General features: G+C 40.2%; 3 protein-coding genes across 5 annotated transcripts; 1 reads left to right on the top strand and 2 right to left on the bottom strand.

The window, feature by feature from the left end:
- Positions 1 to 35: 35 nt before the first annotated feature.
- Positions 36 to 17,746, bottom strand: nbr1a (NBR1 autophagy cargo receptor a). 3 transcript variants are annotated; one of them, XM_063893856.1, is made up of 22 exons: positions 17,523 to 17,746; positions 17,109 to 17,171; positions 16,289 to 16,307; positions 14,372 to 14,394; positions 13,716 to 13,898; positions 12,788 to 12,865; positions 12,471 to 12,685; positions 12,072 to 12,191; positions 11,503 to 11,802; positions 10,995 to 11,154; positions 10,401 to 10,649; positions 9,354 to 9,479; positions 9,148 to 9,223; positions 8,919 to 9,029; positions 8,404 to 8,583; positions 8,067 to 8,237; positions 7,744 to 7,889; positions 7,164 to 7,597; positions 4,098 to 4,183; positions 3,627 to 3,731; positions 3,263 to 3,362; positions 36 to 1,520 (listed from the first exon to the last, which is right to left on the bottom strand). In XM_063893856.1, the coding sequence occupies exons 1-22, from the start codon at positions 17,622 to 17,624 to the stop codon at positions 1,481 to 1,483; spliced, it is 3,087 nt and encodes a 1,028-aa protein (XP_063749926.1). In that variant the 5' UTR covers positions 17,625 to 17,746; the 3' UTR covers positions 36 to 1,480. The 3 variants fall into 3 exon arrangements, with proteins under 3 accessions (XP_063749926.1, XP_063749924.1, XP_063749925.1); XM_063893854.1 differs by having other exon boundaries at positions 3,644 to 3,731; XM_063893855.1 differs by having other exon boundaries at positions 3,644 to 3,731; positions 8,404 to 8,580.
- psme3 (proteasome activator subunit 3) lies at positions 17,709 to 21,618 on the top strand. Its single transcript, XM_063893858.1, has 10 exons — positions 17,709 to 17,961; positions 18,612 to 18,644; positions 18,724 to 18,786; positions 18,976 to 19,080; positions 19,181 to 19,229; positions 19,573 to 19,691; positions 20,051 to 20,187; positions 20,342 to 20,396; positions 20,723 to 20,809; positions 20,913 to 21,618. The coding sequence occupies exons 1-10, from the start codon at positions 17,920 to 17,922 to the stop codon at positions 20,991 to 20,993; spliced, it is 771 nt and encodes a 256-aa protein (XP_063749928.1). The 5' UTR covers positions 17,709 to 17,919; the 3' UTR covers positions 20,994 to 21,618.
- Positions 21,619 to 22,090: 472 nt separating this feature from the next.
- Positions 22,091 to 26,801, bottom strand: g6pc1a.1 (glucose-6-phosphatase catalytic subunit 1a, tandem duplicate 1). The gene is made up of 5 exons (XM_063893857.1): positions 26,403 to 26,801; positions 26,209 to 26,318; positions 25,269 to 25,374; positions 25,075 to 25,190; positions 22,091 to 24,586 (listed from the first exon to the last, which is right to left on the bottom strand). The coding sequence occupies exons 1-5, from the start codon at positions 26,618 to 26,620 to the stop codon at positions 24,081 to 24,083; spliced, it is 1,056 nt and encodes a 351-aa protein (XP_063749927.1). The 5' UTR covers positions 26,621 to 26,801; the 3' UTR covers positions 22,091 to 24,080.
- Positions 26,802 to 27,654: the final 853 nt, after the last annotated feature.

Here is a 27,654-nt window from a genome sequence, read left to right as displayed (position 1 = left end):
CTACATTTAGAGACTAACAGAAAAGAGACAAGAGAGATGTGCAAATGTTTTATTGGCGGATTGACAGTAGAAGGATATTTTATGTATACACTCTGTGACAGAGGACTAAGTTGACAAGCATAGTAGATATAGTCAGAATTATTCAGAGCATGATTTTTTAAAACCTGGACGATCAAAAAAAGGAAATATGGTTCCAAAGAAAATCCACAACCACCCACACAGGATTCAAAATAACAGACATCAACTTAAATCTGCACACTCACACCACAAATCACCACATGTATATTTCAGTAAACTAATATGATGTTTTTATAAAGGCAATGTAATGAAATAAGATATACTTGGTTCCACTATGAGAGTGAGGAATGTGTTGTTAGAGACATCTGGGGTTTAAGTAAGTGTTAAATGACTGTTTCAGCCAGATATGCAGGCAGGATGTAGACGCAAAGGAAGCGGACACTTTCTACCGTGACTGTGCTAAGACCACGAGAACACATCTCTAAAGCCTCTACCTGTCATGCAGGTGTCTCCTAAAAAGCGTTAGAAAACATCCGAGTCAGTTTCGGACAGTTTAAGTATACATTCCACATGTCAACGTCTAAAATAACAGTACTCTGATACAGAAAGAAGATTGCATTGTTTAGGCAGAGTTCACTACAATAATTGGGAAAAGTTAAATATTCTCACTACTGCACTGCTGACCCTTACCACCCAGTTATCATTAGCTACGTTAGCTTCAGTGGCACACATGAGAGCTGTCTCTATCTATCTTTAGTGACATTCATTTTCTTCACTCTATTTGTGAGAGGAATCTAGCCAAGCCCTGTCAAGAGACTTTTTTTTTTCAGCGCTGAGGAAGCAGCAACAACAGCCATACAAACACTTAAGATGAAGAGTGCGAATACGCAATTTTGCCTGTCGAAACAACAGCTCCTCCCATTTGAGTGGGTAACCAAGGCGTGGCAAAGGTTAACCACTATTTGTAAGAATTCACAAGCATCGATATGGTTAATTTTGTCAAAATGTTGAAGCTAAATCAAAAGGCAAAGGCAGAAAAAGCCAATATCTATTTTCTCTCTGATGAACAAATCCAAGAAATAATCTCTTTCATCTGTCTCGTTATCGTTAATATCAGTTCTAAATAACCATCCACCCTTTGGAATAGTATTGAATTGTACGAATCATAAACATCTTTGTCTCTTCTTTACATATTTTAAAACAAACCTAGACACTGGAAAGGGTGATAAACAGTATACGCAGGTCATAATCTTTATATTCTCTTTACGTAATGTTTAAAAGTCAAATGCATTTAGCCTTAGCTTTCCCCTCGCTCAGTGCAGGGTGTTGACAGCTTTGTTGTGGCTGTCCTCAGTTATCTGCACAAGCTCGTTGACGGTGTGCAGCAGGCTGTAGCCGTGCTTCCTCAGCAGCCGCTGGTTGAGCCGCTGGTCTCTGAAGCCCATCTCCAGCAGCATCGCCATCAGGGAAGGGTCCTGTCGGGTGGCGGGGTCGATGCCTCGCTGGAGGAGGAAACAAAAACAGCGATGAAATGGTGGGATAAGGGGACATACAGAGTAAATACAGACAGAGTTTACTGAGTTTGAGACAAATATTGTACCTTTTATTTCACTATATTTATTGGACAGCCTTAATTACATTGCAAAAGTCAAATCTTTATTATAAAATGTGAATCAACTAATGAATTATCTTATATTATTATAGGTTAAACCTACCATGCAGATCAAGTATAACAAATTGCCTCATCTTTACCTGTTGCTTATTATAATCACCACCAAGGTATTGTGATATTTTTATAATAATATAACAATAATATTTATTAGTCTGAAATGGGCCATTCTTCATTATGAGTACCTTTTTGGTGCTAGTACACGTAGATGCTGATAGATGACGAGTACGTTTGTACTTTTCCAAGAAAGTATAGTTTGAATGCAAGACTTCAACTGCGATTTTCAACCTATTTATAGTACTGCTTTATTTAGTAAAAGAGTACTTCTGAACTAAAACAGACCTTTTGGTTAATGGAACTTGTTAGCAGCAGTTATTTTTCAAAGGGCAATGGTAAAAAACTTTGAATGTAACTGAAGACATATTATTACACTATAAAGCTGTTATGATGTACTTTGAGTTCTGATGCAGAGCAGAATTAGTAGTGTTTTGAAGCCTTTTTATGTCCACTTGATGATATTCACTTTCATTTAAGCCTGGATTTGTTCTAAAAAAACCCTCGGTGGATATATCTGGCTCTTTCACTTCTAAATGCTCCACTATGTTCACCAGCTGGTAGCTATCTCTGTCTCTCTGCTGTCTGGTGCTGCACAGGTTGTGTAAAGGGGGTTTATTAGTCATTGTTTGGTTGGAAAAAGAAGCCTGCTATAACTGGAAATGTGAAACAGAAAAAAAGAAGTGAGTTTTTAAATGAAAACAGTGCCCTGTCATAAGGGGATCTGGAGATTTGGGTCATACATTCATTCTGTTAGGACCCGTTTCCTTCTTGATTTCAAATTTTCTGTGGGAAATGCTGATGCAAAGATCATAAGTTCCTGGAAATGTACTATCTCTCACACATGTTCTCGCCAATTTCATAACATTTTCGGAGGGCCAACTCTTAAAGTGGCCCTATTATGCTAATTTCCAGGTTCATATTTGTATTTTGAGCCTGCTATGTGACATGTTTACATACTTTAATGTTGAAAAAGCTCTTTATTTTTCTCATGCTGCCTGTTTTGCTGCACCTCTTTTCACCCTCTGTCTGAAACCAGAGCCGAGTCTGCTCTGATTGGTTAGCTGGCCGGCCCTGTTGTGATTGGTCAACTGCTTAGAGATGTCCCGCCCCTTTGCCTATCACGACAATGTGTGGGAGCGCTAGCCAGTATAAGCAAAAGTGTTATGTAGTTATGTCACTATGTTAAAGAAGTAAACAAAGTATTCCAATTGAGGTGTTTCATGCAAGGGGTAGGGGGGTGCAAGAGGAACTCCCTCTGGTGGGAACATTGGGATTTCAGCCTATGCAGACCATTTACGTGCACAAAAACCTATATATCACACTTCAGAAAAAGGAAATAAAAAAGGGGCCTTTTAACTCTTTTTAAGAAGAAATCTTATGAAAATAATCAACTTGCCTTTCAGTAACGTAATCTTCCCACTATAACCGTAATATACTGTTTGTTATGCTGTGCCTCTTGGATACACAAAACAAAAAGAATGTTTGATTAAGGGTTTCTGTGTGATGTATGTGATGTACCTGTATTGAGCAGTTTGGTCCAGTGAAGAGAGCTTTATAAGCGGACGCTGCCACAGAGAGGGCCCCTTTGACAAGTCCCTCGGTGATGCCTCCTTGGCCCCTTGTATAGAGACAGGGATGTGGTTAAGCTGGGTTGTACAATATAGCAGAGAACAACATGTTCTAGTCAGACTTGTTTATAAAAAAAGACATAGAAAGCATGCAAGGTTAGGATTGCATCACATTTCTGATTATAGAGTCTGTTAAAAGCTATCAGATCAGGTTGTTACAAAAATACAATATGAAAACAGATGCATTTGGGCAACACTTAAGAGAAACCAACGAAGGAATCTGCTTTATGAAAGTGAAATATATCAAATTTTACTCTTTGTTGTATTGCACCTTGGCTGCAAAGCGTTGCTGGGTCTGGGGTTGTATGTCTCAAAGGCACTGGATGCTGAGCCTGCTGATCTTGACAGACCAGATGATACTGGAAAGCAGATTTAAAAAAAGAAAGAAAAAAGGAACACACACACATGCAAACATAATATTAGAGGAGGAACAAAGCATTCTGCTGAAGCAACAAATCCTGAAAGCTTGTGTGTGCTCTCACTTCCTGTCTTCCCACAAAGGGCAAAATGTGTTTCCTTTCTGTGATGCAACACTGAAGTCAATCCATCACAGTGTTATTTATTTAACACCTAAAAACACTGGTGAAGATGTGTGTTGATACTGCTGTGTCATGCTGAGTGAAAATATGCATGAATGGTGTGTACGTTTCATGCTCCATGTGTGCCAGTTTGGACTATGATACTGTGATGTGCTTAAAGCTGGGGGTATAAACAGTGAAACTCACCGTTTAGGTGGACCCTCGGTTGATGTGGTTCATATGATTCACAGGCTGGAGGACTGGGATCCTCAGCCAGGTACAGTGCCTCAGACCTGAAGCACAAATCAAACAAAGACGATTAAACCATATAAAGGCTGTAGCAGGCAGAAAAAATAGGGAAAAAAAGGAATCACTTAATGTTCTATTCAATCCCAAATGAAATAGCTTTTTTAAGTGGTAATAGACAAGTTATTTGCTTTAACTTATTGTGAAGTTAATGTTGAATGCAACATGTAATGGGTATAGAATAATTAAACCACCAGTGATTAGATTGGTTCCCTATAAGCCTAGCTTTCAAAATGGAATCCTGTCTGACCAGATACAATCTCCTGGGAAAAGAAAGGCTTCATTTTTGGCACAAAATGACTGAAAACGAATTGCAGCGCGTCATGTGCAAAGTAGCAGCATTAGCTAAATGACGCTAAGGGCATTTAGTTGCATATAGCTCAGTGATTTTCAGCCCGCCTATGCATAGTGCTCAAGGAGAGGGAGAGAGATGAGGCTGTTGCCCTGACGATCTTTATGATTTCTAATTTTGTCGCTAGAAGTAAGGAATCTGGTTTACATAACACCACTTTAAAAAGCGCAGTGAGGAATCCTCTTCAATGCTACATTAAATATTTGAATTATAAACAATCAACAGTTCAAACACTACTATCAGTTGGAGGATAATTCACTCATGTACTACATACAGTGGGGCAAAAAAGTATTTAGTCAGCCACCAATTGTGCAAGTTCTCCCATTTAAAAAGATGAGAGAGGCCTGTGATTTTTTATCATAGGTATACCTCAACTATGAGAGACAAAATGAGAAAAAAAATCCAGGAAATCACATTGTAGGATTTTTAATGAATTAATTGGTAAATTCCTCGGTTAAATAAGTATTTGGTCACCTACAAACAAGCAAGATTTCTGGCTCTCACAGACCTGTAACTTCTTCTTTAAGAGGCTCCTCTGTCCTCCACTCGTTACCTGTATTAATGGCACCTTTTTGAACTCGTTATCAGTATAAAAGACACCTGTCCACAACCTCAAACAGTCATACTCCAAACTCCACTATGGCCAAGACCAAAGAGCTGTCAAAGGAGACCAGAGACAAAACTGTAGACCTGCACCAGGCTGGGAAAACTGAATCTGCAATAGGTAAGCAGCTTGGTGTGAAGAAATCAACTGTGGGAGCAATTATTAGAAAATGGAAGACATACAAGACCACTGCTAATCTCCCTCGATCTGGGGCTCCACGCAAGATCTCACCCCGTGGGGTCAAAATGATCACAAGAACGGTGAGCAAAAATCCCAGAACCACACGGGGGGACCTAGTGAATGACCTGCATAGAGCTGGGACCAAAGTAACAGAGGCTACCATCAGTAACACACTACGCCGCCAGGGACTTAAATCCTGCAGTTCCAGACGTGTCCCCCTGCTTAAGCCAGTACATGTCCAGGCGCGTCTGAAGTTTGCTAGAGGGCATTTGGATGATCCAGAAGAGGATTGGGAGAATGTCATATGGTCAGATGAAACCAAAATAGAACTTTTTGGTAAAAACTCAACTCGTCGTGTTTGGAGGAGAAAGAATGCAGAGTTGCATCCAAAGAACACCATACCTACTGTGAAGCATGGGGGTGGAAACATCATGCTTTGGGGCTGTTTTTCTGCAAAGGGACCAGGACGACTGATCCGTGTAAAGGAAAGAATGAATGGGACCATGTATCGTGAGATTTTGAGTGAAAACCTCCTTCCATCAGCAAGGGCACTGAAGATGAAGCGTGGCTGGGTCTTTCAGCATGACAATGATCCCAAACACACCGCCAGGGCAACGAAGGAGTGGCTTCGTAAGAAGCATTTCAAGGTCCTGGAGTGGCCTAATCAGTCTCCAGATCTCAACCCCATGAAAATCTTTGGAGGGAGTTGAAAGTCCATGTTGCCCAGCGACAGCCCCAAAACATCACTGCTTTAGAGGAGATCTGCATGGAGGAATGGGCCAAAATACCAGCAACAGTGTGTGGGAACCTTGTGAAGACTTACAGAAAACGTTTGACCTCTGTCATTGCCAACAAAGGGTATACAACAAAGTATTGAGATGAACTTTTGTTATTGACCAAATACTTATTTTCCACAATAATTTGAAAATAAATTCTTTAAAAATCCTACAATGTGATTTTCTGGATTTTTTTTCTCATTCTGTCTCTCATAGTTGAGGTATACCTATGATAAAAATTACAGGCCTCTCTCATCTTTTTAAATGGGAGAACTTGCACAATTGGTGGCTGACTAAATACTTTTTTGCCCCACTGTATAAACAATACAATATATACATACACACTAGTGATGCGCGGGTTAAGGATTTTTAACCCCCGCACCAACCCAACCCATCGTGACAGCCAATCCGCACCGCCCGACCCGCAAAATTACGCTCTGATTTTTTAACCCAACCCGACCCAACCCGCGAAAATGGGAGAAAAAAAAAAAAAAGATACCAATGAGTTTACGTCGTGATTTGCCAAACGGTAGGCCTATTAACGAGGGGTTTTGCTCACAATTATGAGGAGATGCACGGCAGGCTATTATTTTCGCTAAACAAATGATTGACAGGAGGCATAGCTCGCAGCTTGCTGCTGCCTTCTGACGTGCTGCCTGTGTGCGGTGCATGAGACGGAGCGGGAAGAGAGGGAGAAAACCCCATTTTATCCTTACACAAAAGACAAGCATATGAACGGATACATATAACTATAATAGCTGGAATAATTGCGATTTTTACCCGACCCGCCCGCTACCCGCATTTTCCACGGAAAAAACAACCCGGCCCGCCCGACCCGCCCACGGGTTTTGGGCCAGCCCGCGCATCACTAATACACACAGTATATACTTTCAGTGTTTTACATTATTTAACCAAAAAGTGATGGTCACGCAATTATTGGGGAAATTTCCCTATGTGTATTGATACTGGACATTGTTCACAGGAAACCGAAGACATTTAACAACAAGAACCAAAAACCGGACCGAAATCCAGGGGGACCATTTGTGTGATCTCACCTGGGTGAGTAGAGTGTGGGTGGGGGCAGCAGGGGGTCAGGCAGCACTGGTGGAGGCACTACTACAGGCGTGAGCGTTACGGCGTCCAGGGTTTGGGAGGCGCACAGCATCTGATTCACGCTGCTGCTGGGGGGATGGACGGGTGGAGGCCATGTGTTCGCAGACAAATCCTCGGCATCCACCGCCTCCTGCCTCTCTCTCAGTGGGGCCACGTCGTCCGGCTCGGAGTTGGAGTCTTCCTCTTCCTCCTCCAGTGCGTCCGGCTCGGCTTGGGTCACATCATCATCAGCAGCAGCAGCAGCGGTGGTGGGGTCTGGCTGTGACATGGCAGAGCTGTACATGGACTCCCCCAGAGGCCGGCTGGTGTCAAAGCAGTCTGGGAGGACGATGATGTAATCGTCGCAGGAGGAGACTGAGGAGGTCTGACTGCTGACCTGAGACACAGGAGGCAGGAGATGGTGGACTTGATTACATTAGAAAACTGATACGGTTTAAAGGACAACGTGGATCCTAAATGATAAAGAGTCTTACAGATAAGATGCCAGAGAAAAGTTTTAGTTAAAAAAAATTAAAACCACACCTCCTCCCAGTCTTCTCCTTTATTTCCACCCTCTTCTTTCTCCTCTTGAATATCTGCCATGTTCTGCATGTCATCCATGACCTCTTCGTTCTCGATATCATGCTGGGAACTCATATGCAGGTTTTCATTCGCTGGTTCCGCCAAAACTGAAAAAAAAGACAAAAAAAAGACAACGAACAACAAAATTAGCATCTCGAATTACAGATATCAAACTTTTGGTGTGAAATTATAACCACAGATGTAATAAAAATAAGCAAAATCAAATAAAGAAGAATCAGACGCTTAATTGGAATAATCAAGAGTCTTGGAAGTGGTTTACTAACCTGTTCTGTTCTCCTCTTCCTCTGTGATCTGGTTGAGGCCTGTGTTGACAGGAAGAGCTGAACTCTCAAGTCTAACGGCGCAGATCTCCTCACTTCCCTCCTGCACCGTCTCTGTCGTCTTCTCAGCCTCTACAACCCTTTCCAAGCAAAAGCTGGTGCCCCGCGACACAACTGGAAGAAAAAAGGGAGAGTGAGCCCCTCATTATACAGCACAAAACACAAAAGAGGTTTCTTAGATGACTTTGACGACATTTTTTAATAACTATTATGGAACTTAAGATGCATTGCAAGGCTTTCCACCACATAACAACAGTGTGATTAAAGGACTCATTCTCACCCTGTGGTTTGTGGCTGCTGTGCTGGGCCCTGCGCAGGGGTCTGTGATCAGGGGCCTCCTCTAAGGTGAGGGAGCGGATGACTGTCTCACAGAGGAACTGGGCTCCACTGATCTCCTCCTCCCGGTCCTCCTCCTGGACCACATGCTCCAGCTGCTCGTTCTGCTGCCTCAGTTTCACTGCTTGACATAATACAACAAATATTAACAGAATAATCCAGAGATTTAACAATGAACTTCTGTAATGGACTCATGATTGACAGATATATGCAGCAGACACAGAGATATCTTCTTTTTTCCACACATTCTTTTTTCTTGTCAAAATCTAGCAACTACATTATTCACAATACAACTTGACCCCCGTGTGTTATGCTAGCAGTGGCTAATGTAGCCTTCAGCCGCTAGCATCAAGATAGAAAGTGCTTTTTTTTCACTTGTTGCATTTCCTTGCGACGCAACATCATCTTCACAAAATGAAGAACACATAATTCTCTCTTTTTGTTGTCAATCAGTCTTACCAAAAAGCTTTCTGACCCCTGTGACCTCTGCGTCTTCTTTAATCTGGGAAATGACAGGATTCTCCAACACTGGTGGATCATGGGGCAGAGGGGATATGCAGGGAGTCAAATCTAGATTCATGAAAAGCAAACACAAAAAATGTCCACACTTATTTATCCATTTTCAAATTTGTAAGTATAGCCATATCTTCCTCAATTAATTTGGTTTAAAACGTAACATATATCTCACCAACAGGAGTGTTGTTCGGAACTTTCTCCAACTCTTGCACAATATTTATATCAAGCAGCTCAAATGACAGTAGATCCTATAAAAAAGGAGACGTGCATGGAAGGTGAAAGCTGTTCTGTCAGTGTGTGCGATCACAAACAAGGCACAGGTATTAGCTGAAAATAAATGATACGGTAGATGAAAAGCAGATCTTTTTGAGTGTGCACCTGTGCAGTGAGCAGGTCCACTGAGGGGAAGTAGTAGTCTTCGTGGTTCAGGTCTACAGGCAAGCCAGGGCCGCTGTCCTTTGACCTGACCTCCTTCTCCTTCTCCACTGGACTCACCTCCTCCTTCTGGAGCACACACAAGCATGACATCATGAGTATCACTACAGTGTGCATTCAGAAAGTTCAACCATTAAAGAGAAGAACAAGTTTGGCGTCGCTATTAATTTAAGGATTCCTTGATTATAATGAAATATCAGTTTCTTTAAATCCTAACAAAGACATCCCGTTTCTAATTAATACACTGGAACCAGACACATCTGCTTTTAATTAGATTGTTTCTCTAATATTAGCTTTTATGTGAAATACTGAATAAATCAACCTCTTTACAGCCCCAAACTCAAAGAGGTAAAAACTCTCTTTGGAAGAACTGCGAACAATCATCTGAGATGAGAAAAATGGCCCAAAGGAGTTTTGTGTTTCTTGTAAGTAAAAAGCAAAGTGATTTTGAACCTGTGTCTTAATAACTCATATGTTTTATATAAGCCTATGCAAAACAAATTGTATTAACATAAACGAAAATGTAACCAGGGGTGTAAATTGAATCATCATCGATTCAATATTGTCTATGCAAAGTGAAAACATTGTATGTCTTTAAGATAGGCTTTTATTTCGAAATTCCTATGCCTATAAGTGCATATATTTTATACAGACTTGGATTTATTAAACAAATGTTAATGATTATGTTAAATGTGAGTAAGATATCATTTCATATTGATCCCGGGCCCCTTAATCAGAAATTGTGGCAGAATTAATGATTCAAGCTAATTGTCATATTGTTGTTGAAAGAATCAAAAATAATATTGTTGGTGATGAAATTGTAATAACACCCCTCAACGTTACTAATTATTTTATCGATCAAATAAGTCCAGTAGAAGTATAACATAGAAATAATTGATATACTCAAGTAAACAATGTACTTGAGTATACATGCCAACAGTGGATGTTCTCTCTGCCGTTGTACATTGTGTCATTGGTTATCAGACTTGCCAGTCGTTTGCTCTGATGCCCGAGTGCGTTACGGCCGTCACCGAGGTCGACCACGATGCTGCACCAGACCCGCGGGCCAAACTGGCACCCGCAGTGCGCCAGCCGCCAGTGGGAGGTGTACGTCCCCTCCATCACGGGAGCCACAAAGGCCACACTGACCACTCCCACTTGTCCCGGCAGCAGCAAGGGGACCGGCACCTCCTTCCTCTCCTCTGACGCCAGGCCGAGGTTTCCCCACATGAACACTAGCTGGGTGCACGTACACACATACACAAAACACAAAATAGGAATACACATGCGAAAAAGGCACAAGGACAACAGCATGCAGCCAAAGTCACTCAGCAGAAAAATAATAAACTCAAGTGAGGGAAACCCACACACACGCACTCAAACAATGACAAAGATTTAAAAACTGAAATAACAAAACAGAATTAACTGAATTTAAAAAAATGTGAGATCTGAGACAGAAAGGGCATAAGTAGGATTAGGCTGGGTAACACATTTTAGCTGGTGTTAGTGGATAAGAAGCTGAGCGGGGACTCAAATTGGGAGTGAAGCAGAGGGGCCAGTCCTCTCGGCGGGTGGGAGCAGTACCTTAGTCTCTGAGGTCCAGCTGATAGTGCCCGAGTTCCTCATCTTCCAGTATTTGATGAACTTGGTACCAGGCTCCAGACGGGTGCCGTCCGGCAGATTTTCATCCAGAAACAAGGCAGCCATAGTAGGAACCAAGGACGTGTTCGAGACCCCGGGACCCCTAGTTTCAAGTGTACAGAGCATTGTTGAAAATAGCCCTGGTTTCTTAAAATACCCATCTCTTTTGTTCTCTACGAATCAAAAAAGCAGGACCCCCAGATTTTTTTTTTGCAGCTCAAAAGCAATTTTTCTTAGAAAATCTATGAAGCAGCAGCAGCAGCAGTTTTCACATTGAGGTAGTTCCAACATTTTCCACCACCCCAGAGCAGCCAGCGACACACTCATACAGACTAGATTACAAAGATGGCATATTTTGATTTCTTTTCTTGGAAAAAAAGGACTTTTATTGCATCCATGCTGGGTTTGAGGTACCCAGCACTGGCGGACGCCCTTCCGAGATGGCGCTTACTCTGGACTGGAGGTCTGGGGATCAGGGACCGGGGCAGGGATGGGGCCTTGGGCTGGGGCTGGACCTGAGGCAGTTTCTGTGGCAGCAGGGGGGGACAGGGCTGGGACCTGGGTGGACGTGGAGGCCATGTTTGTCAGGTTGGCTCTGCCTGAGGTAGAGGGCCCACTCCACTGCAGCCCCCTCTTCTCCAGTCTCAGTTTCTTCTTGATTTCCTTCACTTCAGCTCTGAGCTGCCTCCTTTCAGCTTTGAGGCGCTGTCGCTCGGCCTTGCGCACAGTCCTGTCTCCTCGCCTTGGGAACCTGGTTTGAAATGTCATCAGGAACACCTATTTGTTGACTATCAAAAGTTTATTTTCCAAGAACAAAACACATACACACTCATTATTCATTATTTACGGTAATCTAGCTGCTAAAACATGTTGCAGTCTTGCCCTGCGTCTATTTCATATTTATGTTTTCCTCCAATAATGCAGAAGAAGTGATAGCAAAAAGGGCTAGCACTGTTGCAAGTAAGAATGTCTTATAGTTTCAAGAAGTGGGAAGATTGATCCTCGGTCTTGGGGGTTTACCTCAACTCTCCCGACATGCCATGCTCAGGGATGGAGAGAGGTGTCTTGGTTCTCACGAGGTTGTGGCTGGGGTCATGGCTATGTCTGCACATCTCACACAGGATGCAGGACGGGCACACACTGGCAGGGAACAAGCCAAGGAAAAGCAATTATATGGATACTCATAAACGCTTAAAGAGCACGGAACGCAAGTAACAGTATGACGTAAACACGCAAGTACCACCTCCTAAAAGGCACAATGGTCAAAAGGACCACTAAACATTGTGTATGTGAGATCATCACTGTTGTCCCTTATTGACTCAGATCAAACATTTTCTGGATCTGAAAAGTGTGCCATGTTTAATCACATTGTTTATTTTCCAATTAGCTACTTCTCATTTTCTTATCATGCGTCTCTACCTGCACTTGTAGGCCCCTTCAGAGGTGAGTTTGTTGCAGTTGCTGCAGTTCGGGGTGTAGCCCAGGGATCCACTTGAGGTGGAGGGGCCCGGCCTTGGCCCTAAAGGACCGCCACTGGCTTCAAGGGGCCCATCAGGTGATTTGTGGGTACAACACTGGCCAGAAAAGTCATTGCACATCCTTTCCACCACCTCTTTCACCACCTCATCTTTAAACTATAAAACAAGAAGAACAAAATAAGTTTGTTCTATGTTATTAAAAGCTGGAGAAGCAAAAATATGAAGTTGTAGTTACCCAAAACATTATAGAACTCTTACCTTCTCCATGTACGATCTAAACCACATGGGAGGTGGCTCATCTTCTGGCTTGTTCCCCTTGTTGTCTTTTACTGTGACCTGTATCAGAATATATCAGGCTTACATCAAGGAGGTGTGAGGGTTCCTTTTCTTGCATATAAAATCATCTCTGGCTGCCAGAGAACTCACTGCTCCACAGTTTCTCTTTTGTTAACTGGATTTATAACTTCACAGTGTACATTTATATTTCATATTCCATTCCTTACACACTTATTGTAAATAATATCCTGCTTTATATTGTGTTAACTGAAAATTGGCCCTCCGATAGTGCTTTATTTGTGAGATCGCTTATAGATTTTTTTATCTTCACGGTCATCTGTAAATGTTCTAATCTCTAATGCCGATTTATTTATATTTCTATTCTGAGAAGTTTATACTTTAGAATTGTTTATTTTTACTCTTTTAGTTTATAATTATGTGCAATGCCTTGTTTTTTTATGCTGCTGCAACAAAAACATTTCTCAATTTGGGATCAATAAAGTACCTCTTATCTTTGAGTTGAGTTGAGTTGAGCTTGACTTGCATTGTCACAAACTGACCACACAATTCCCTGTAATATTTCCATCATTGCCAGATAAAGGCACAGGCAATGAAAGACTGTTATCTGACCTTTACATAAATTGGGCTTTGATGAATCTAATTAATCTAAAGATTGTTTGCCTTTATTTAGGAGACAGATCAGAAGAGGGGAGACAGAGGGAATTACACGCAGCACATGTTCCCGAGCCGGATTCGAACTAGGGTGATGACCTAGCCCCAGTACAGGCACCCTCTAATACTGCTGTAATGCAACTGTAAAGAAAAACATGCGCTGTAAACACTGCATATGTGAGAGCACATAATCAGTAGAAAGTGGAAGGAGAGGAGGAGAATCTGTTTGTTTCCTTACAGCTTCTCGCTCCGGGGTGACCTGTGTGCCTTTATCCACCGTTTTCACCCTTGATGGATACGGAGGAGCAGGCCGTAGGTCTCCTTTCAGCTCCTTCACCTCCGTCTTCAGCGGGCCTCCACAGGCCTGCCCCTTCATCTTGTACACGTTCATGTGCAACTGGTTCCCCTGCTTCTCTGCGCTCTGTGTGGAAAACAAGCATGAAACGCATACCACAGGAGACTGACACAAAAGGTACGCACGTTTGATAAATTGAATAAAAGCAATATGCTATTATCTTGACTTTGCAAAAAATAAACTTATTAGGATTAACTATGCAAACACAGTGTTGTTGTTTTTGGCACAGTTGCCTTGTAAATATCTATTTAAACAACTATTGGAATGCTACTAGACTGGTTTATGTCCTAAGGCAGGTCACACAATACATGTGATGTATGACGTTATATTTCGTCACATGCTTAGAGAGTAACAGTCATGTTATACAATGCTTTTTTCTTTTCTATCTCATTCACATAATAATGTTTCAATTCAACTGCCACTACAAAGTCACTTGATTCCCATATCCTGCATGATCTAATGACATTGACCTGTGTAATGTGCCTTTAAATCTTGTCTTGTCTTTAATATTCTAAAGAAATAACACAATCCCCAAGTACCTTGATGGCTTCTTCATATTCATCTGAAATACAAACACAACAATACAATGATAAGTAAGAATTCATTGCACATCACACACACACATATATACTGTATATATATATACAGTGGGGCAAAAAAGTATTTAGTCAGCCACCAATTGTGCCAGTTCTCCCATTTAAAAAGATGAGAGAGGCCTGTAATTTTTATCATAGGTATACCTCAACTATGAGAGACAGAATGAGAAAAAAAAATCCAGGAAATCACATTGTCTGATTTTTAATGAATTCATTGGTAAATTCCATGGTAAAATAAGTATTTGGTCACCTACAAACAAGCAAGATTTCTGGCTCTCACAGGCCTGTAACTTCTTCTTTAAGAGGCTCCTCTGTCCTCCACTCGTTACCTGTATTAATGGCACCTTTTTGAACTCGTTATCAGTATGAAAGACACCTGTCCACAACCTCAAACAGTCATACTCCAAACTCCACTATGGCCAAGACCAAAGAGCTGTCAAAGGAGACCAGAGACAAAATTGTAGACCTGCATCAGGCTGGGAAAACTGAATCTGCAATAGGTAAGCAGCTTGGTGTGAAGAAATCAACTGTGGGAGCAATTATTAGAAAATGGAAGACATACAAGACCACTGCTAATCTCCCTCGATCTGGGGCTCCACGCAAGATCTCACCCCGTGGGGTCAAAATGACCACAAGAACGGTGAGCAAAAATCCCAGAACCACACGGGGGGACCTAGTGAATGACCTGCAGAGAGCTGGGACCAAAGTAACAGAGGCTACCATCAGTAACACACTACGCCGCCAGGGACTTAAATCCTGCAGTTCCAGACGTGTCCCCCTGCTTAAGCCAGTACATGTCCAGGCCCGTCTGAAGTTTGCCAGAGGGCATTTGGATGATCCAGAAGAGGATTGGGAGAATGTCATATGGTCAGATGAAACCAAAATAGAACTTTTTGGTAAAAACTCAACTCGTCGTGTTTGGAGGAGAAAGAATGCAGAGTTGCATCCAAAGAACACCATACCTACTGTGAAGCATGGGGGTGGAAACATCATGCTTTGGGGCTGTTTTTCTGCAAAGGGACCAGGACGACTGATCCGTGTAAAGGAAAGAATGAATGGGGCCATGTATCGTGAGATTTTGTGTGAAAACCTCCTTCCATCAGCAAGGGCACTGAAGATGAAGCGTGGCTGGGTCTTTCAGCATGACAATGATCCCAAACACACCGCCAGGGCAACGAAGGAGTGGCTTCGTAAGAAGCATTTCAAGGTCCTGGAGTGGCCTAGCCAGTCTCCAGATCTCAACCCCATAGAAAATCTTTGGAGGGAGTTGAAAGTCTGTGTTGCCCAGCGACAGCCCCAAAACATCACTGCTTTAGAGGAGATCTGCATGGAGGAATGGGCCAAAATACCAGCAACAGTGTGTGAAAACCTTGTGAAGACTTACAGAAAACGTTTGACCTCTGTCATTGCCAACAAAGGGTATATAACAAAGTATTGAGATGAACTTTTGTTATTGACCAAATACTTATTTTCCACAATCATTTGAAAATAAATTCTTTAAAAATCCTACAATGTGATTTCCTGGATTTTTTTTCTCATTCTGTCTCTCATAGTTGAAGTATACCTATGATGAAAATTACAGGCCTCTCTCATCTTTTTAAATGGGAGAACTTGCACAATTGGTGGCTGACTAAATACTTTTTTGCCCCACTGTATATATGTAAAGAACACATATGTCCACTTTTTATATGAAGTATTTGAATATTGTTGGTAAGAATTGTGTATTTTCTGTTGTCTTCTCTGTTATTCTGCGATAAGAATGTTTACTTTGTTTAGGTATTATCACATATAATTGTTTGCTGATGTTGTACTTCAAATACATTATGAAATAAAAGGTTGGCAAAACAATTTTTTTCTTACCTTGACTGTTTATACAAATCTGAAAGAAAAAGAGTGAATGACTTTAGAATATTTCAATGAATTTATACCTAAAGATCATGCAGGTCAAACATAATTATTATTGTTCATTCTTTCAAAAACCAGTGCTGGAAGAACTGAAATACTGCTTTACAGGTAACATTCCTGCAATCAAAAGTTTCCATAACATAAATATTATCAGCAAATGTATCAAAAGTAAGAGGACTTGTTTACTGTATAAAATATATATATATATCATGATACAAAATGGCCCAATTCAGAATAATATATATTACTGTCGGTGATACATTAGTATCTACATCTCTTAAGTGTTGCGGGTGGTTAATGGGGGCCCAGTTGTCATTACTCTGTATATTGTTGGGTAGCTTAATTATAATCAGTTATAATACATTATTAGTTGATTTTATGTTGTGTATTAATCATCTAAATCTGCCAAGTATAAAAGTGGTTCAAAATGTAAACAATCAAGTTGTGTATTAAAAGTTGACTCTTTTACATTACTTGAGTAAATGTACTAAGTTGTAGTTCAGTACTGCTCCCTTACTTAGCCATTTACAATCTTACTTATATTGGAACTAAAGTATTCTTATGCTTGTTAACAAACTACTCTGTTTGATTTATATGTTGTCATAATAATCAGAATCTACAAAGTAACTCAAGCTTTCAAATAAATGAAGTGAAGTAAAATGTACATACCCAAGTGTGGTACACTTACTTATATACAGTACTTAAGTACATCTAGTAAGTAACATTCCTTCAGTGAAAACAACAAGAACGGACACATTTATATACACCCCCTTACCTCTTCATTATCCTCATCAAAGTATTTGACTTGAAAGTGGTTGATCCCAAAAGACGCTTTGATCTGAAATGTACACATTTAAAGAATTGATTATCAAACCCCGAGGAAAAATATATGTTTCACCTCAGATTTGTTTCAACCACACATGTAAGCAAAACATCAATAATGGCACGCTGAGAAATACCTTTACAGTAGAGCTAGCTACTGTTATTGTCCTGTAAAATGCATAATAGCAAACCTAACCCTCATATTAAGGGTAAGCATTACACAATTACCACTTGTGTACATTTTGTCGCAACAGTATTGGCTGTCCTTCAGGTGGTCTATTGTTTACGTGTCTAGGCCATGTCTGGGCCTGCTCTTCACCAAACTGCGCCAGCGTTTAGCCAGCACGCTCAGCTAGCAGCAGCTTACCCAGGCTTCAACGGACTCCCACTCCAGTTTGTCCAGATCCTGAGCCAGAAATCTCTTCACGTTCCCACGGAAATTTACTTTAATCGTAACAGGCAGCCCCATGTCAGCCGTTTATGAGCATATAGTGTCTATCATTTGCAGTGACACCGGCCTATTTGATCCCTGTTGCCCTCGACTGTCTTTTCTTGTTTACATCGTCAGCTGCGTCGAGAAAAATACGGTGACGTTTTGGCGCAGGCGCAGTCCAAACATCGATTCCCTTCCTCCTGTCGCGAGTCAACAACGTCATCTCTAAGCTCACAAAGTGTGGCTGACAGGTAAAATAAGCCACACACGTTTTAGAGGCCAATTTAATGCTATTGGACAGCTATTTTCTTCACCTATTTGATCACATAAGATGTCTTCTCTCCTCAAAGTGGACAATGAAATTAAAACCAAGGTAAGGTTTGTATTTCTGAAGCCCCAGTTTAGGTTTATACGAAGTGTTGTTGCTATTTGCGTGCTAGCATGTTAGCCACGTTTTGTAGCATGATATGAGAACTCAAGCTAATAGCAGCCAGCTATCTAAACGTGGCTAACCGGCTTGTTTCCCGCCTGTTACAAATGCACCTGTCAAACCTCCTAACAGGTGTTGGTACACAATGACAATACGCATCTTGTATGGAGGTTAACGTTGCTGCGCTGTTTGTGAAGAGGACTTACCTTATTAAGGCCTGAGCTACCAAGTTAGCCAATTTTACAAGCTGCCGTTCTCATACCTACAAAAAGTACAGTTATAGTAGTGTTATAGCTCTTAATATGTATAGTCTACTGAAACACTTGCTACAGAGAGTGTATGGTCATAAGTAAAACATTTTTTTAAAAGTACATTGATTGATCATCCCAAACATTACTTACCTATAAGTGTGCATCACAGCAACATTAACTAAATGTATCGTATTCATTGTGCAGTGAATTATCCTCTATCATTTTAACTATAAAATATAGGTTGACTAGTATTACTAATGCATTAATGTGTGTGTTGTGTTTACCTGCTGTTGAAGTTTAAGTTTATGTGAATCATTGGACCCTTGTGTTGTGTTTTCGCAGGTCGATGCTTTCAGGGAACGTATCACTTCAGAAGTAAGTGTTGTGTCACAGACAGCGAATATACTGCTATCAAAAGTGTTTCCAAGTATCTAAAAGATTGCATTTCTTTTAGGCAGAAGATCTAGTTGCAAGTTTTTTCCCAAAGAAGTTGCTGGAACTCGATCACTTCTTAAAGGTCAGTTATATGTCCATTCAGCTGAATACACATTGAGCCCTAGATCAGTGCACATAAATGAGTGCTAACTGGGTTTTCACATACAAGGAATTTGCCTTAGTCTTTTGGTGTGTAAACAATAAACAACTTGCATGGCAATAAATGTTTTTGACCAATCAAGTAAGTTAAATCAAACATGTTGTTTTTCAGGACCCAATCATAAACATCGCTGATCTGAAGGAGATACACTCAGAGATAAACCTGACAGTGCCAGACCCCATTCTGCTCTCAAACCTCCATGACGGAATAGAAGCGGTGAGTCTCCATTTTTAGAGAATAACTAAATCCTCAATAACTACTGTGTGCAGGGCAGAGGGGAGTGTGTAGCCTGATCCTGTTTGTATCTGTTTCTCAGCAAAATGCCAAAAAGAGAAAGCTTGAGGATGGAGGTGGGGAGGACAAGGGTGAGTACTAGACTATTAACTCGGTCAAATAGATCTAAAGTGAAATATTTCTTACTTTACTTTTTTTCTGGATCAAAGGATACCATTCTTTATATTTTCGAGGATCATTAATAATAGTTTAGATGTGAATGCTTCTGCTGTAAATGACAGTGTTCTTATGTTTGGATATGAGTGGTATCCTTCATTTATTAGCTCACATCAAAAGAGCAACTAAAAGGCATTGTACAGTGTTATTCTTGCACTACGGTAGCACTTCTTTGCCAATACATGTACCAAATGTTCTTGTTCTCCTGTTGACACGTTATCATTGTCCCCTCCTTTCTCTCTTTCCTGTGTAACACAGTGACTGGCACCAAGGTCTTTGTCATGCCTGGTGGGATGATGAAGAGCAACGGAAGCCTTGTGGATCTCATTGAAAAAGTCAAACCAGAGATCAGGACACTCATAGAGAAATGTAACACAGTAAGTAATGTCTCTTATGTCCAATATTATAAAAGTCTTATATAAGGTTATTGATGAAATGGAGTGAAAACTATTCCGAGTTGCCAGGCTTGTCTTAATTCAAAACATACACTTAAACTGGCTAAATGGACTTCTCAAAGGGAAAGCTATGTGTCTAACTGTGGTTGAACAACTTTCTAGCTTCAGCATATACACATTCAACATGTGAACAAACACAATGATTCTTAGTGTTTAGTGGCCACCCTTCCCAGACAGTTGCTGCAAGTGTTGTGGACATGATCAGTCTACATCTGTACTTCACTGTTAGCATTCCAGATGTTGGATCTTCTTTTCTTAGCATGTTTTTTGTTCTTCTGTAGGTCAAAATGTGGGTTCAGCTGCTAATCCCCAGGATAGAGGACGGCAACAACTTTGGAGTGTCAATCCAGGAGGAGACGGTAGCTGAACTCAGAACTGTTGAAGGGGAGGCCGCATCTTACCTCGACCAGATATCAAGGTCTTGTCAATTCCTAACCATATAGTTTTACAAAAAGCTGGTTGATGTCAAATTGCTTAGATGATACAGTTTGCTGTGTTTGATTGTTTACTTGTTCTTTAGAATTTTAAAGATTCTTGGGATAGTTTGTTTTAACTCTTTTCTTTACTTCTAGATACTACATAACAAGGGCGAAGCTGGTTTCTAAAATAGCAAAATATCCACATGTGGTAAGTCGTTATTTCTGTTGCCATCTAACATTGCTTCTTTTTTTTCCCATGAAAAATGATAGATTTTGGTTGAGCTTCAACATTTCTAAACTACTTTCTCTAGTGTTGGATGAGTCTTTTGTGCATGTGATAGAGATTGTAGATAAATGGCTATTACTGTAAAAATGAACATCATAAACACATACATTTTTTTGTTATCCTGAACATAAAATATAAAGCAGTAAGGAAAACAGAAGTTGTGTGGCCCTTGTGAGATTGTGGCTCGCTTATACAAGTGAAGATGAGCATGAATATTGATATTTTATAAAAATGTTCTTTATTATTAGGAGGACTATCGGCGCACAGTAACTGAGATCGATGAGAAGGAATACATCAGTCTGAAGATCATAGTTTCTGAGCTCAGAAATCAATATGTAAGTTATTATCTCTATTTCTTATATAACATTTATTGCAGTTATTGGAAGTACTTAAACCGTTAGCTGTAATTTCCACCTGATCTCTTTATTTTCTGTGAAGGTAACGTTACACGACATGATCCTGAAGAACATAGAGAAGATCAAGAGGCCTAGAAGCAGTAATACCGACGCGTTGTACTGATGTTCAAACAGCCATCTCTGCCTCCACCCTCTCATCCACCCTATTATGCCTGTTGAGCTACAGTAGCCCCGGCTCTTGTCCGCTGGACTACAACTCAACGTTCACCTAGAGTACAATCGACCCCACCCATTACAAAGACATAGCATCCATACTTGGACCTGACGCACATGTTTTTGTTTTAAATGTAAAATATTTTTCTTGTTTTAAACCATTTTGAAGGAAAATGGGGAGCTAAATCATAGACAATAAAAAGCTCTATGTATTTTTCATTAAATATTTCGTGATCATTGTGAAAATGCTCAATTTATAGCTCTTAAAAAATTCAAGCAAAGTGGTTTGTTTCAAGTCCACTGAATATTACTTTTATTTAAGTCTTCTATTTGACGCTTACACCAGCTTTCTTGTTGCGCTTCCATTAGAGTCTCAAGGATACTCAACACGAAAGCTGTTTTTGTTTTTTCTCCGAATGTTATACATTACACAGTATAATAGTGACATCTGAATACTAAGCAGGTTTTAGGTCTACATGCCTATTAGTTTTTTAGTGAAAGTTCCCGAGTCACCAAAGCATCTCTTATGTTAAGGCATTGATGTTACTGAATAAAACTTTTTGATAAAAGAACTACTTCTGGCATTTATGGTTTTATTTTCATTTTCATTTGGATCTCTGATGACGATAATTGTATAGACTAATGTGAAGATGTTTCTTTATACCGTAAAAAACATGTAGCTATGTTCCTCTTGACCTGCAGATGTCGCTGTTGCTTTCTTTACATTAGCAGAAGACACAAGGCATAGCACACTACACTCACCAATACAACTTGACAACACTGGTGTAATAACCCAAATGTACATGTTTTTTCTCCAAGATTGAGTTCATTTTAATTTGCAATTTTCTCTGCACTAAATGCACATTTGTCTAAAAGAACACGTTTATATTGTTAAATCCCTAGCAAAGTGGATCATCTGTTGGATCTGTTGACTATAAATGCTATAGGACTATAGGATAAATGCAAAGAACTCTTAGTGGTAAAGATGCAAACACTGCATGATCATTAAAAAGTATATTAAGAAAAGAATACAATGAATACTTCCCATTAACAATACAGCAAATTCTGCATATCATTTTTATTTGTATTTAGTTGAAACCACCTTCATTATGGAAAACACATCTGTAAATATTGCCTATGTATTTTGATCCATTTTCCAAATTTCACAATATATTCAGTCTAAAATTACATGTCATTTTTTTATGAGGACTTAAAATCAAAAATCATTAAATAAATAATTGACGAACCTGACGAATAATCTACGAACTTTGTCGGACTGAAGTTAATGTTATTGTTTTCTGATTAGATCTGACATCACTGAGAAAGACATATGTTTTTCAGTCTTTTTTAAATATAAGGTGATGTAAACAGTGTAGTGTTGCTCAATTTTGCTGACGCACTTGCAGTGTCTCTTACCCCTGTCTCCTTTAACCTCCCACAATGCAGCCTGCTCTTTAGAGTATCACGATATAGCTATGGCTTCATGTGATTAGCAGCGGAAACACTTGAGGGACTGCAGAGATAAGAAAAAATACACTTGGGGTTTGCAGTTGGGAAATGTCACCATCCACAATGATTATGTCACAGAGAGATTGCTCAAGTTGACCCTGTCTATGGTGTTGTGTACAGCTGAAATAAATCACATCGGCATTTGCATAGCAGATTAAATATTGCATTGTTGAAAATGACAACTAAAACATCATTTTAGTACTTTAATAAGTGTACATGATAGGAGATCATTTACATCCTTGTTTTATCATTACTTTAAATATTTTAAATTGACATCTCGTTGCTCTCAGTTTACAATATAATTAGCAGACTTCCAGAGGTTTGTCTTTCTCTGCCATCCTGATCTCATGTGCGTTATGTAGGCCGAACACTTCTTTTAGAGCCTGAAACAACACACGTGTTGTCTGTAACGCATTCTGCCCCTTGACCCACCATGTCCCTCCCGACAGCGCATGGCTGCGGTGAAGGCTGTGTCACTATGTGGGGCTGCCGAGTGAAGGGAGCATGCTCTGGTTAATATTTAATGGTTGTTCCTGAAAGAGAATTAATCAGTTCTCTGAATGACTGAGACATTCAGAGAAATCCAATTGGGGAGCAATAGTAAAATAAGCACAAGTTTTTTAGGGAACAAATGGTAATAAAATAGTTTTCATTGCATCATTTTGCTGATTAAGCACTTCCTACCTATGTTTGTATAAACATCTCTATACTGTCCAGTAAAAGAGCCTGCAATGTGTGTAGACCCCTTTTTCGGGGAGAAAAGACAGTTACCAAAACAAACAGACCTTGAAGGTCGGATGCAGACAAAAATAAACCATAATTTGATTACACTTTAATGTCTGTATCTAAGGTATGGAACCTGTTAGCTTTGCTTAGCATAAAGACTCGAAACATGGGGGAAAACTATCTTGGCTTTGTTCACGAGTGAAAAAATCAGCCATAGGTACAGCACCTTTGAAGCTCACTTATACATATTGTATCTTCTTTGCTTAATCTTTACTTAAACCCAGAGTTAAAGGTACCTTAAGGTTTTATCATCAAAAAATAGCCTAAAATGACAAAAGCACATTTTATATTGATCGTCATGGACCTTTGGAGGAATTCGGATGTACATTTTTCCCATTGTACAGACATATTATAGACCAAATGACATAAAGAACATAATCTGCAAATTATCAACAAAGAAAGTAATCGCTAGTTGCAGCCCTTAATATAAAATGGACAAAGTCATGCTAGCTGCATACCAGTTAAGCTAAGCTAATAGGCTGCTGGCTGTAGCTTCAGTGCTACTAGGCCTACATAAGAGTGGTAATAATCTCATCGTCTAACTCTCGACAAGTTAGAGATTAGGCGCAGTTCCTGAAATGTCAAACTACAGTACATATTCCTTAAAGGAACTGATATCCATGCAATCACATTTCATTCAGGGACATTGTCCTAAAAGTCTACATTTCTTTGCGTACTAAACACAAGGTAAATGTAAAAAATTACACTAATAATTGACTTTAAACAGAAGGTTTCTCCTGAATCACAACGTCTTGTCTTCTTTCTTTCCATTGCAAATCCAGAGCATAGCCCAGGGAACCAAAGTGGTCGGGATTAAAAGTGCAACTGCGCTTTTAACAAAAGACAGGAAATAGTAAATTATATCATAATCAGAGGCAAATGTCCATCCATCCAACAGCTGGAGCAGAATTAGGGAGACAATAATGCATCCAATGTTAAAACCGGTGCTTGAATATTTCTTGGTTTTGTTGTAGAGGGGCGAGTGCAGGCCGAGGCCCAGGCCGAAAAGCGCGCCCATATTACGCAGGAGGCTGGCGAAGGGCGTAGAGTCCATGTGGACCCACTCTGCCCTCACGCACCACTTCTGGGCCTTTTCCAAGGTCCACAGAAGGTCCACACCCACAGCTTTAAGCAGCAGGTAGAAGCCAACACCAAACAATGTCAAAAAGAGAGTCACGTAGAAGTATTTCTTCATGCTGGCGCTGTAGACCCATTTCTCCTTCGAGACAACTTCAGCGACAAGTAAACCTGACACAAAAACAGAGAAGGTGTTTGACTGAGGGCCAGAAGAACTTCATATGATTTGAGCTGCATAATGATTAATTGCATTTACTTCTCACTGATATTTGTTTACCTGAACACATCCACACTATTATGTGTTAGATAATGGTAGCCATATTTTTACACAAATAGTGAAAGGCAATAAAAAAACAAACAAATGAAAACTCACCTGGTAGAGCCTCTCGTGGCTGAAATGAGTATTACAACAACAAACATCCTGAAAGAAAAACACTTCCCCAAACTTTTTTTTTCATCTGTATTCACAGACGGAATAAAGATAGCTAAGATAATGAATCCTCTTCTCAAGTCATAAACACAAAAGAGAAAACATTGAGGATCAGACAATATTTTCTGTTATGTCACTTGCCTCTTAGGACTTCAAATACTATAAATTGTTGAAAAAATAAACTTTTCATCAACACAAAATGTGTGATGAATATTTTTGGCAGACTTACCTGTAAGGACTCCAGCTACAACCTGGTGTGGGAAGTGTGCAGCCATGAAGACCCTGGACATGCAGACCACCAGCACTATCAGCACCAGTAGTGTCCACAGGCCTGCCTGAAACAATCTGACCAAGGAGGAAAACTGAGCAAGAGTGCAATTCAAGGTTTCAAATAAATAATTGGTTTTATTTCCAAAGACTCACTTGTACAGTAAGGGGGGGCATCGCTTCTCTTTAGCAATAGCTAGTAGCGCTGTTACCATCACATACCAGACCCCAGCTGCACCCATAGCATGACCTGAAGGGCTTCCTGTAGGGAACAGACTTACTGTCAGACTTCATCAACCTCAACTTCATCTACAGAACATTTTCAAATCAATATACATCACATCGTCTTTTTCGGATAACTTTTTTCAAATTATTTTAGACCTCTTAGATCTAGACTTACAACCATTTCAAAGTCCAAGCCAACTTGTGATGATTAGAGAATTTTTTGAAAAAAGGTACACATTATGTGCGAGGTGTATTTGCTGATGTGCTTTTTTTTATTGTCGAATCCAAAGTCATTTCCTTCACAAGTGCTTTAAGCTACAAAGACTACAAAGGGCCAAAGGTACTAGAGCACCTTTTTATAACCTAGTTATCGCATTTGAGATCATATTCATTCAAAGAAAGCCTAGAGTGTTTGCCAAACACTCAAGATATTATCTAGCAATCAAGTACTTTAAGTGGAACTATGCCAGCTTTCTAAATTCCTGTTATTCCTATGGTGTAATAAAGTCAAAAAATATTATTTAAGTAAAATCAAATACCTAGAGTGCTTAAACTCAAATGTGTTGTGAAGTTATCAAGTATAAAGTCTGGAATCTAGGGGCTCATTTGGGTTTAGAAAGAAAATAAAAAACACTCGTTATTCTCACAGCAAATCAAGACTTTATAGTTTAAAACAAACTTCTACCTTCTTTTTCTGACTTTGAGAGAAAGTAGCTTCACAAATATTGATTAAACTCATCTAAGCTTCGCAGATTGCATTTTGGAGTTCTTAATTTAGGTTAATTATCAACAATCAACCATTCCATTGAATCAATCAATTATTCAAGACAAAACTATCATCATGTGATCCCCTGCAGGTCGTAAAGTGTACCTGGTCCAGTCTCACATGTTATGGGAAATTGCTGCAGAGAAGGGGCCGGTCTTGATCCATAAAACCGGGTCTCATGGACCCACCAGTACGGTCTCTCCCCAAACAGAACCCTGTCATGAAAACAACAAGAAACTGAAAATACAACATTTATATTTATGCATTTTAATAAGCATTACATTCCATCAGTTTTTTACCATTTCAGGACCAAGTTGAGCCAGTCTCCGAGGACGGCCACCCAGATGAGTCTGAGCCCCGTGTCCCTCCGCAGGTGGAACCAGATCGGGAAGAAGCAGAAGAACGTAGTGTGCAGGTCGGCCACTGTCGACGCCAGGCTGAACAAGCCCTCATGCCTGCTGTGTGTGGTCTGCAGATGGACCACCAGCTCTACCCCCCAACTGTGGAAAAGATCCATGATATCACAACCTCCTGCCTGAGGAGAGTGCTCTAAATCTGGGTCTGGTTGTGTCAGGTTGCTGCCAAGCTCTTCCCAGCCAGGCAGTCCCCTCTTTGCTGCCTCTGTGTGATCCCCATCGGACTTTACTCAAGGATAGCACATTTTGTTTACCTTTGGGACAGTGCAGACAGGTTCCTTAACCTTTGCTCACTTTCAAGCCCCCTGTGCTGAAATCCATCGAACAGAAATCAGCCACCGCCCATCTGACGTATCCCAGATTTTTAGGTAAACCATTTTTTTTTTTAAATCTCCCTGTTTTTCAATGAATATGAAGTAGCTACTTGTGAAATCCATTGATGTTGGCTCACAATTTATCCTCTGTGTGCCATGTGCAGAGTAGAGTGCGTCATTTGTGAGTTAGGCTCCACAAATGTAAAGGATATTTTGTAGCTTATCAAGATCAAATATGACAGGTACGTCCCTGCAAAACCTGTTGTCCTGACAGAATACACATCCTAAAACCCGCCAATCTGCTCCTTCAGTTTTATCAACAACTATCTCCTCCGCTTCAGTCCAAACCCAATAATTTAATCATTGATCTCCTTATGTAACATACACATGGCTGCCTTCACCAGTGAGATTCTTACACAAAAATAATCAGAAATCACAATTATATAACCGAACAGCGATCACTCAGGGGCTGCATGCTTGAGAAAGAAAGAAAGAAAGAAAGAAAGAAAGAAAGAAAGAAGAAAGAAAGAAAGAAAGAAAGAAGAAAGAAAGAAAGAAACAGAGAAAGAAAGAAAGAAACAGAGAAAGAAAGAGACATGGCTAATTTTTAAGTTAAGATATATAATGCAGTTCATTGAAAAGCAAATGCTATTATGCAAGTTCATTGATTTGTTCTTGATCCATTTAATTAACACAAATGTGAAATACAGCCATTTGTTGACTTCATCTCTGTGCTGCGTACAGTAGTTCAGTGACAAAAAAAACAATTGACTTATTGAATTGTTTTCCCGTAATCAACATGTTTGTGTGACAAACCTCCA

Source organism: Eleginops maclovinus, chromosome 10 (genome assembly GCF_036324505.1).
Source record: "Eleginops maclovinus isolate JMC-PN-2008 ecotype Puerto Natales chromosome 10, JC_Emac_rtc_rv5, whole genome shotgun sequence".
Classification (NCBI taxonomy): Eukaryota; Metazoa; Chordata; class Actinopteri; order Perciformes; family Eleginopidae; genus Eleginops; species Eleginops maclovinus.
Note: the sequence above shows the minus strand (reverse complement) of the source record. Positions and strands in the feature narration are given on the sequence as shown.

What these genes read in the sequence shown, in the direction of transcription:
- nbr1a (XM_063893854.1), bottom strand. Translation starts at nt 17,624, where the DNA reads ATGGGGCTGCCTGTTACGATTAAAGTAAATTTCCGTGGGAACGTGAAG. An exon ending in TTAGATCGTACATGGAGAAG is followed by an intron (nt 12,686 to 12,787) that starts GTAAGAGTTCTA and finishes CTTGTTTTATAG; the next exon opens with TTTAAAGATGAGGTGGTGAA. An exon ending in GCTGGACCTCAGAGACTAAG is followed by an intron (nt 10,650 to 10,994) that starts GTACTGCTCCCA and finishes ACGTGCACCCAG; the next exon opens with CTAGTGTTCATGTGGGGAAA.
- psme3 (XM_063893858.1), top strand. Translation starts at nt 17,920, where the DNA reads ATGTCTTCTCTCCTCAAAGTGGACAATGAAATTAAAACCAAG. An exon ending in TGGAGGTGGGGAGGACAAGG is followed by an intron (nt 19,230 to 19,572) that starts GTGAGTACTAGA and finishes TGTGTAACACAG; the next exon opens with TGACTGGCACCAAGGTCTTT. An exon ending in TACCTCGACCAGATATCAAG is followed by an intron (nt 20,188 to 20,341) that starts GTCTTGTCAATT and finishes CTTTACTTCTAG; the next exon opens with ATACTACATAACAAGGGCGA.
- g6pc1a.1 (XM_063893857.1), bottom strand. Translation starts at nt 26,620, where the DNA reads ATGGATCTTTTCCACAGTTGGGGGGTAGAGCTGGTGGTCCATCTGCAG. An exon ending in TGCCCCCCCTTACTGTACAA is followed by an intron (nt 25,191 to 25,268) that starts GTGAGTCTTTGG and finishes CTCCTTGGTCAG; the next exon opens with ATTGTTTCAGGCAGGCCTGT. An exon ending in TGTAGCTGGAGTCCTTACAG is followed by an intron (nt 24,587 to 25,074) that starts GTAAGTCTGCCA and finishes TTTTTGTGTCAG; the next exon opens with GTTTACTTGTCGCTGAAGTT.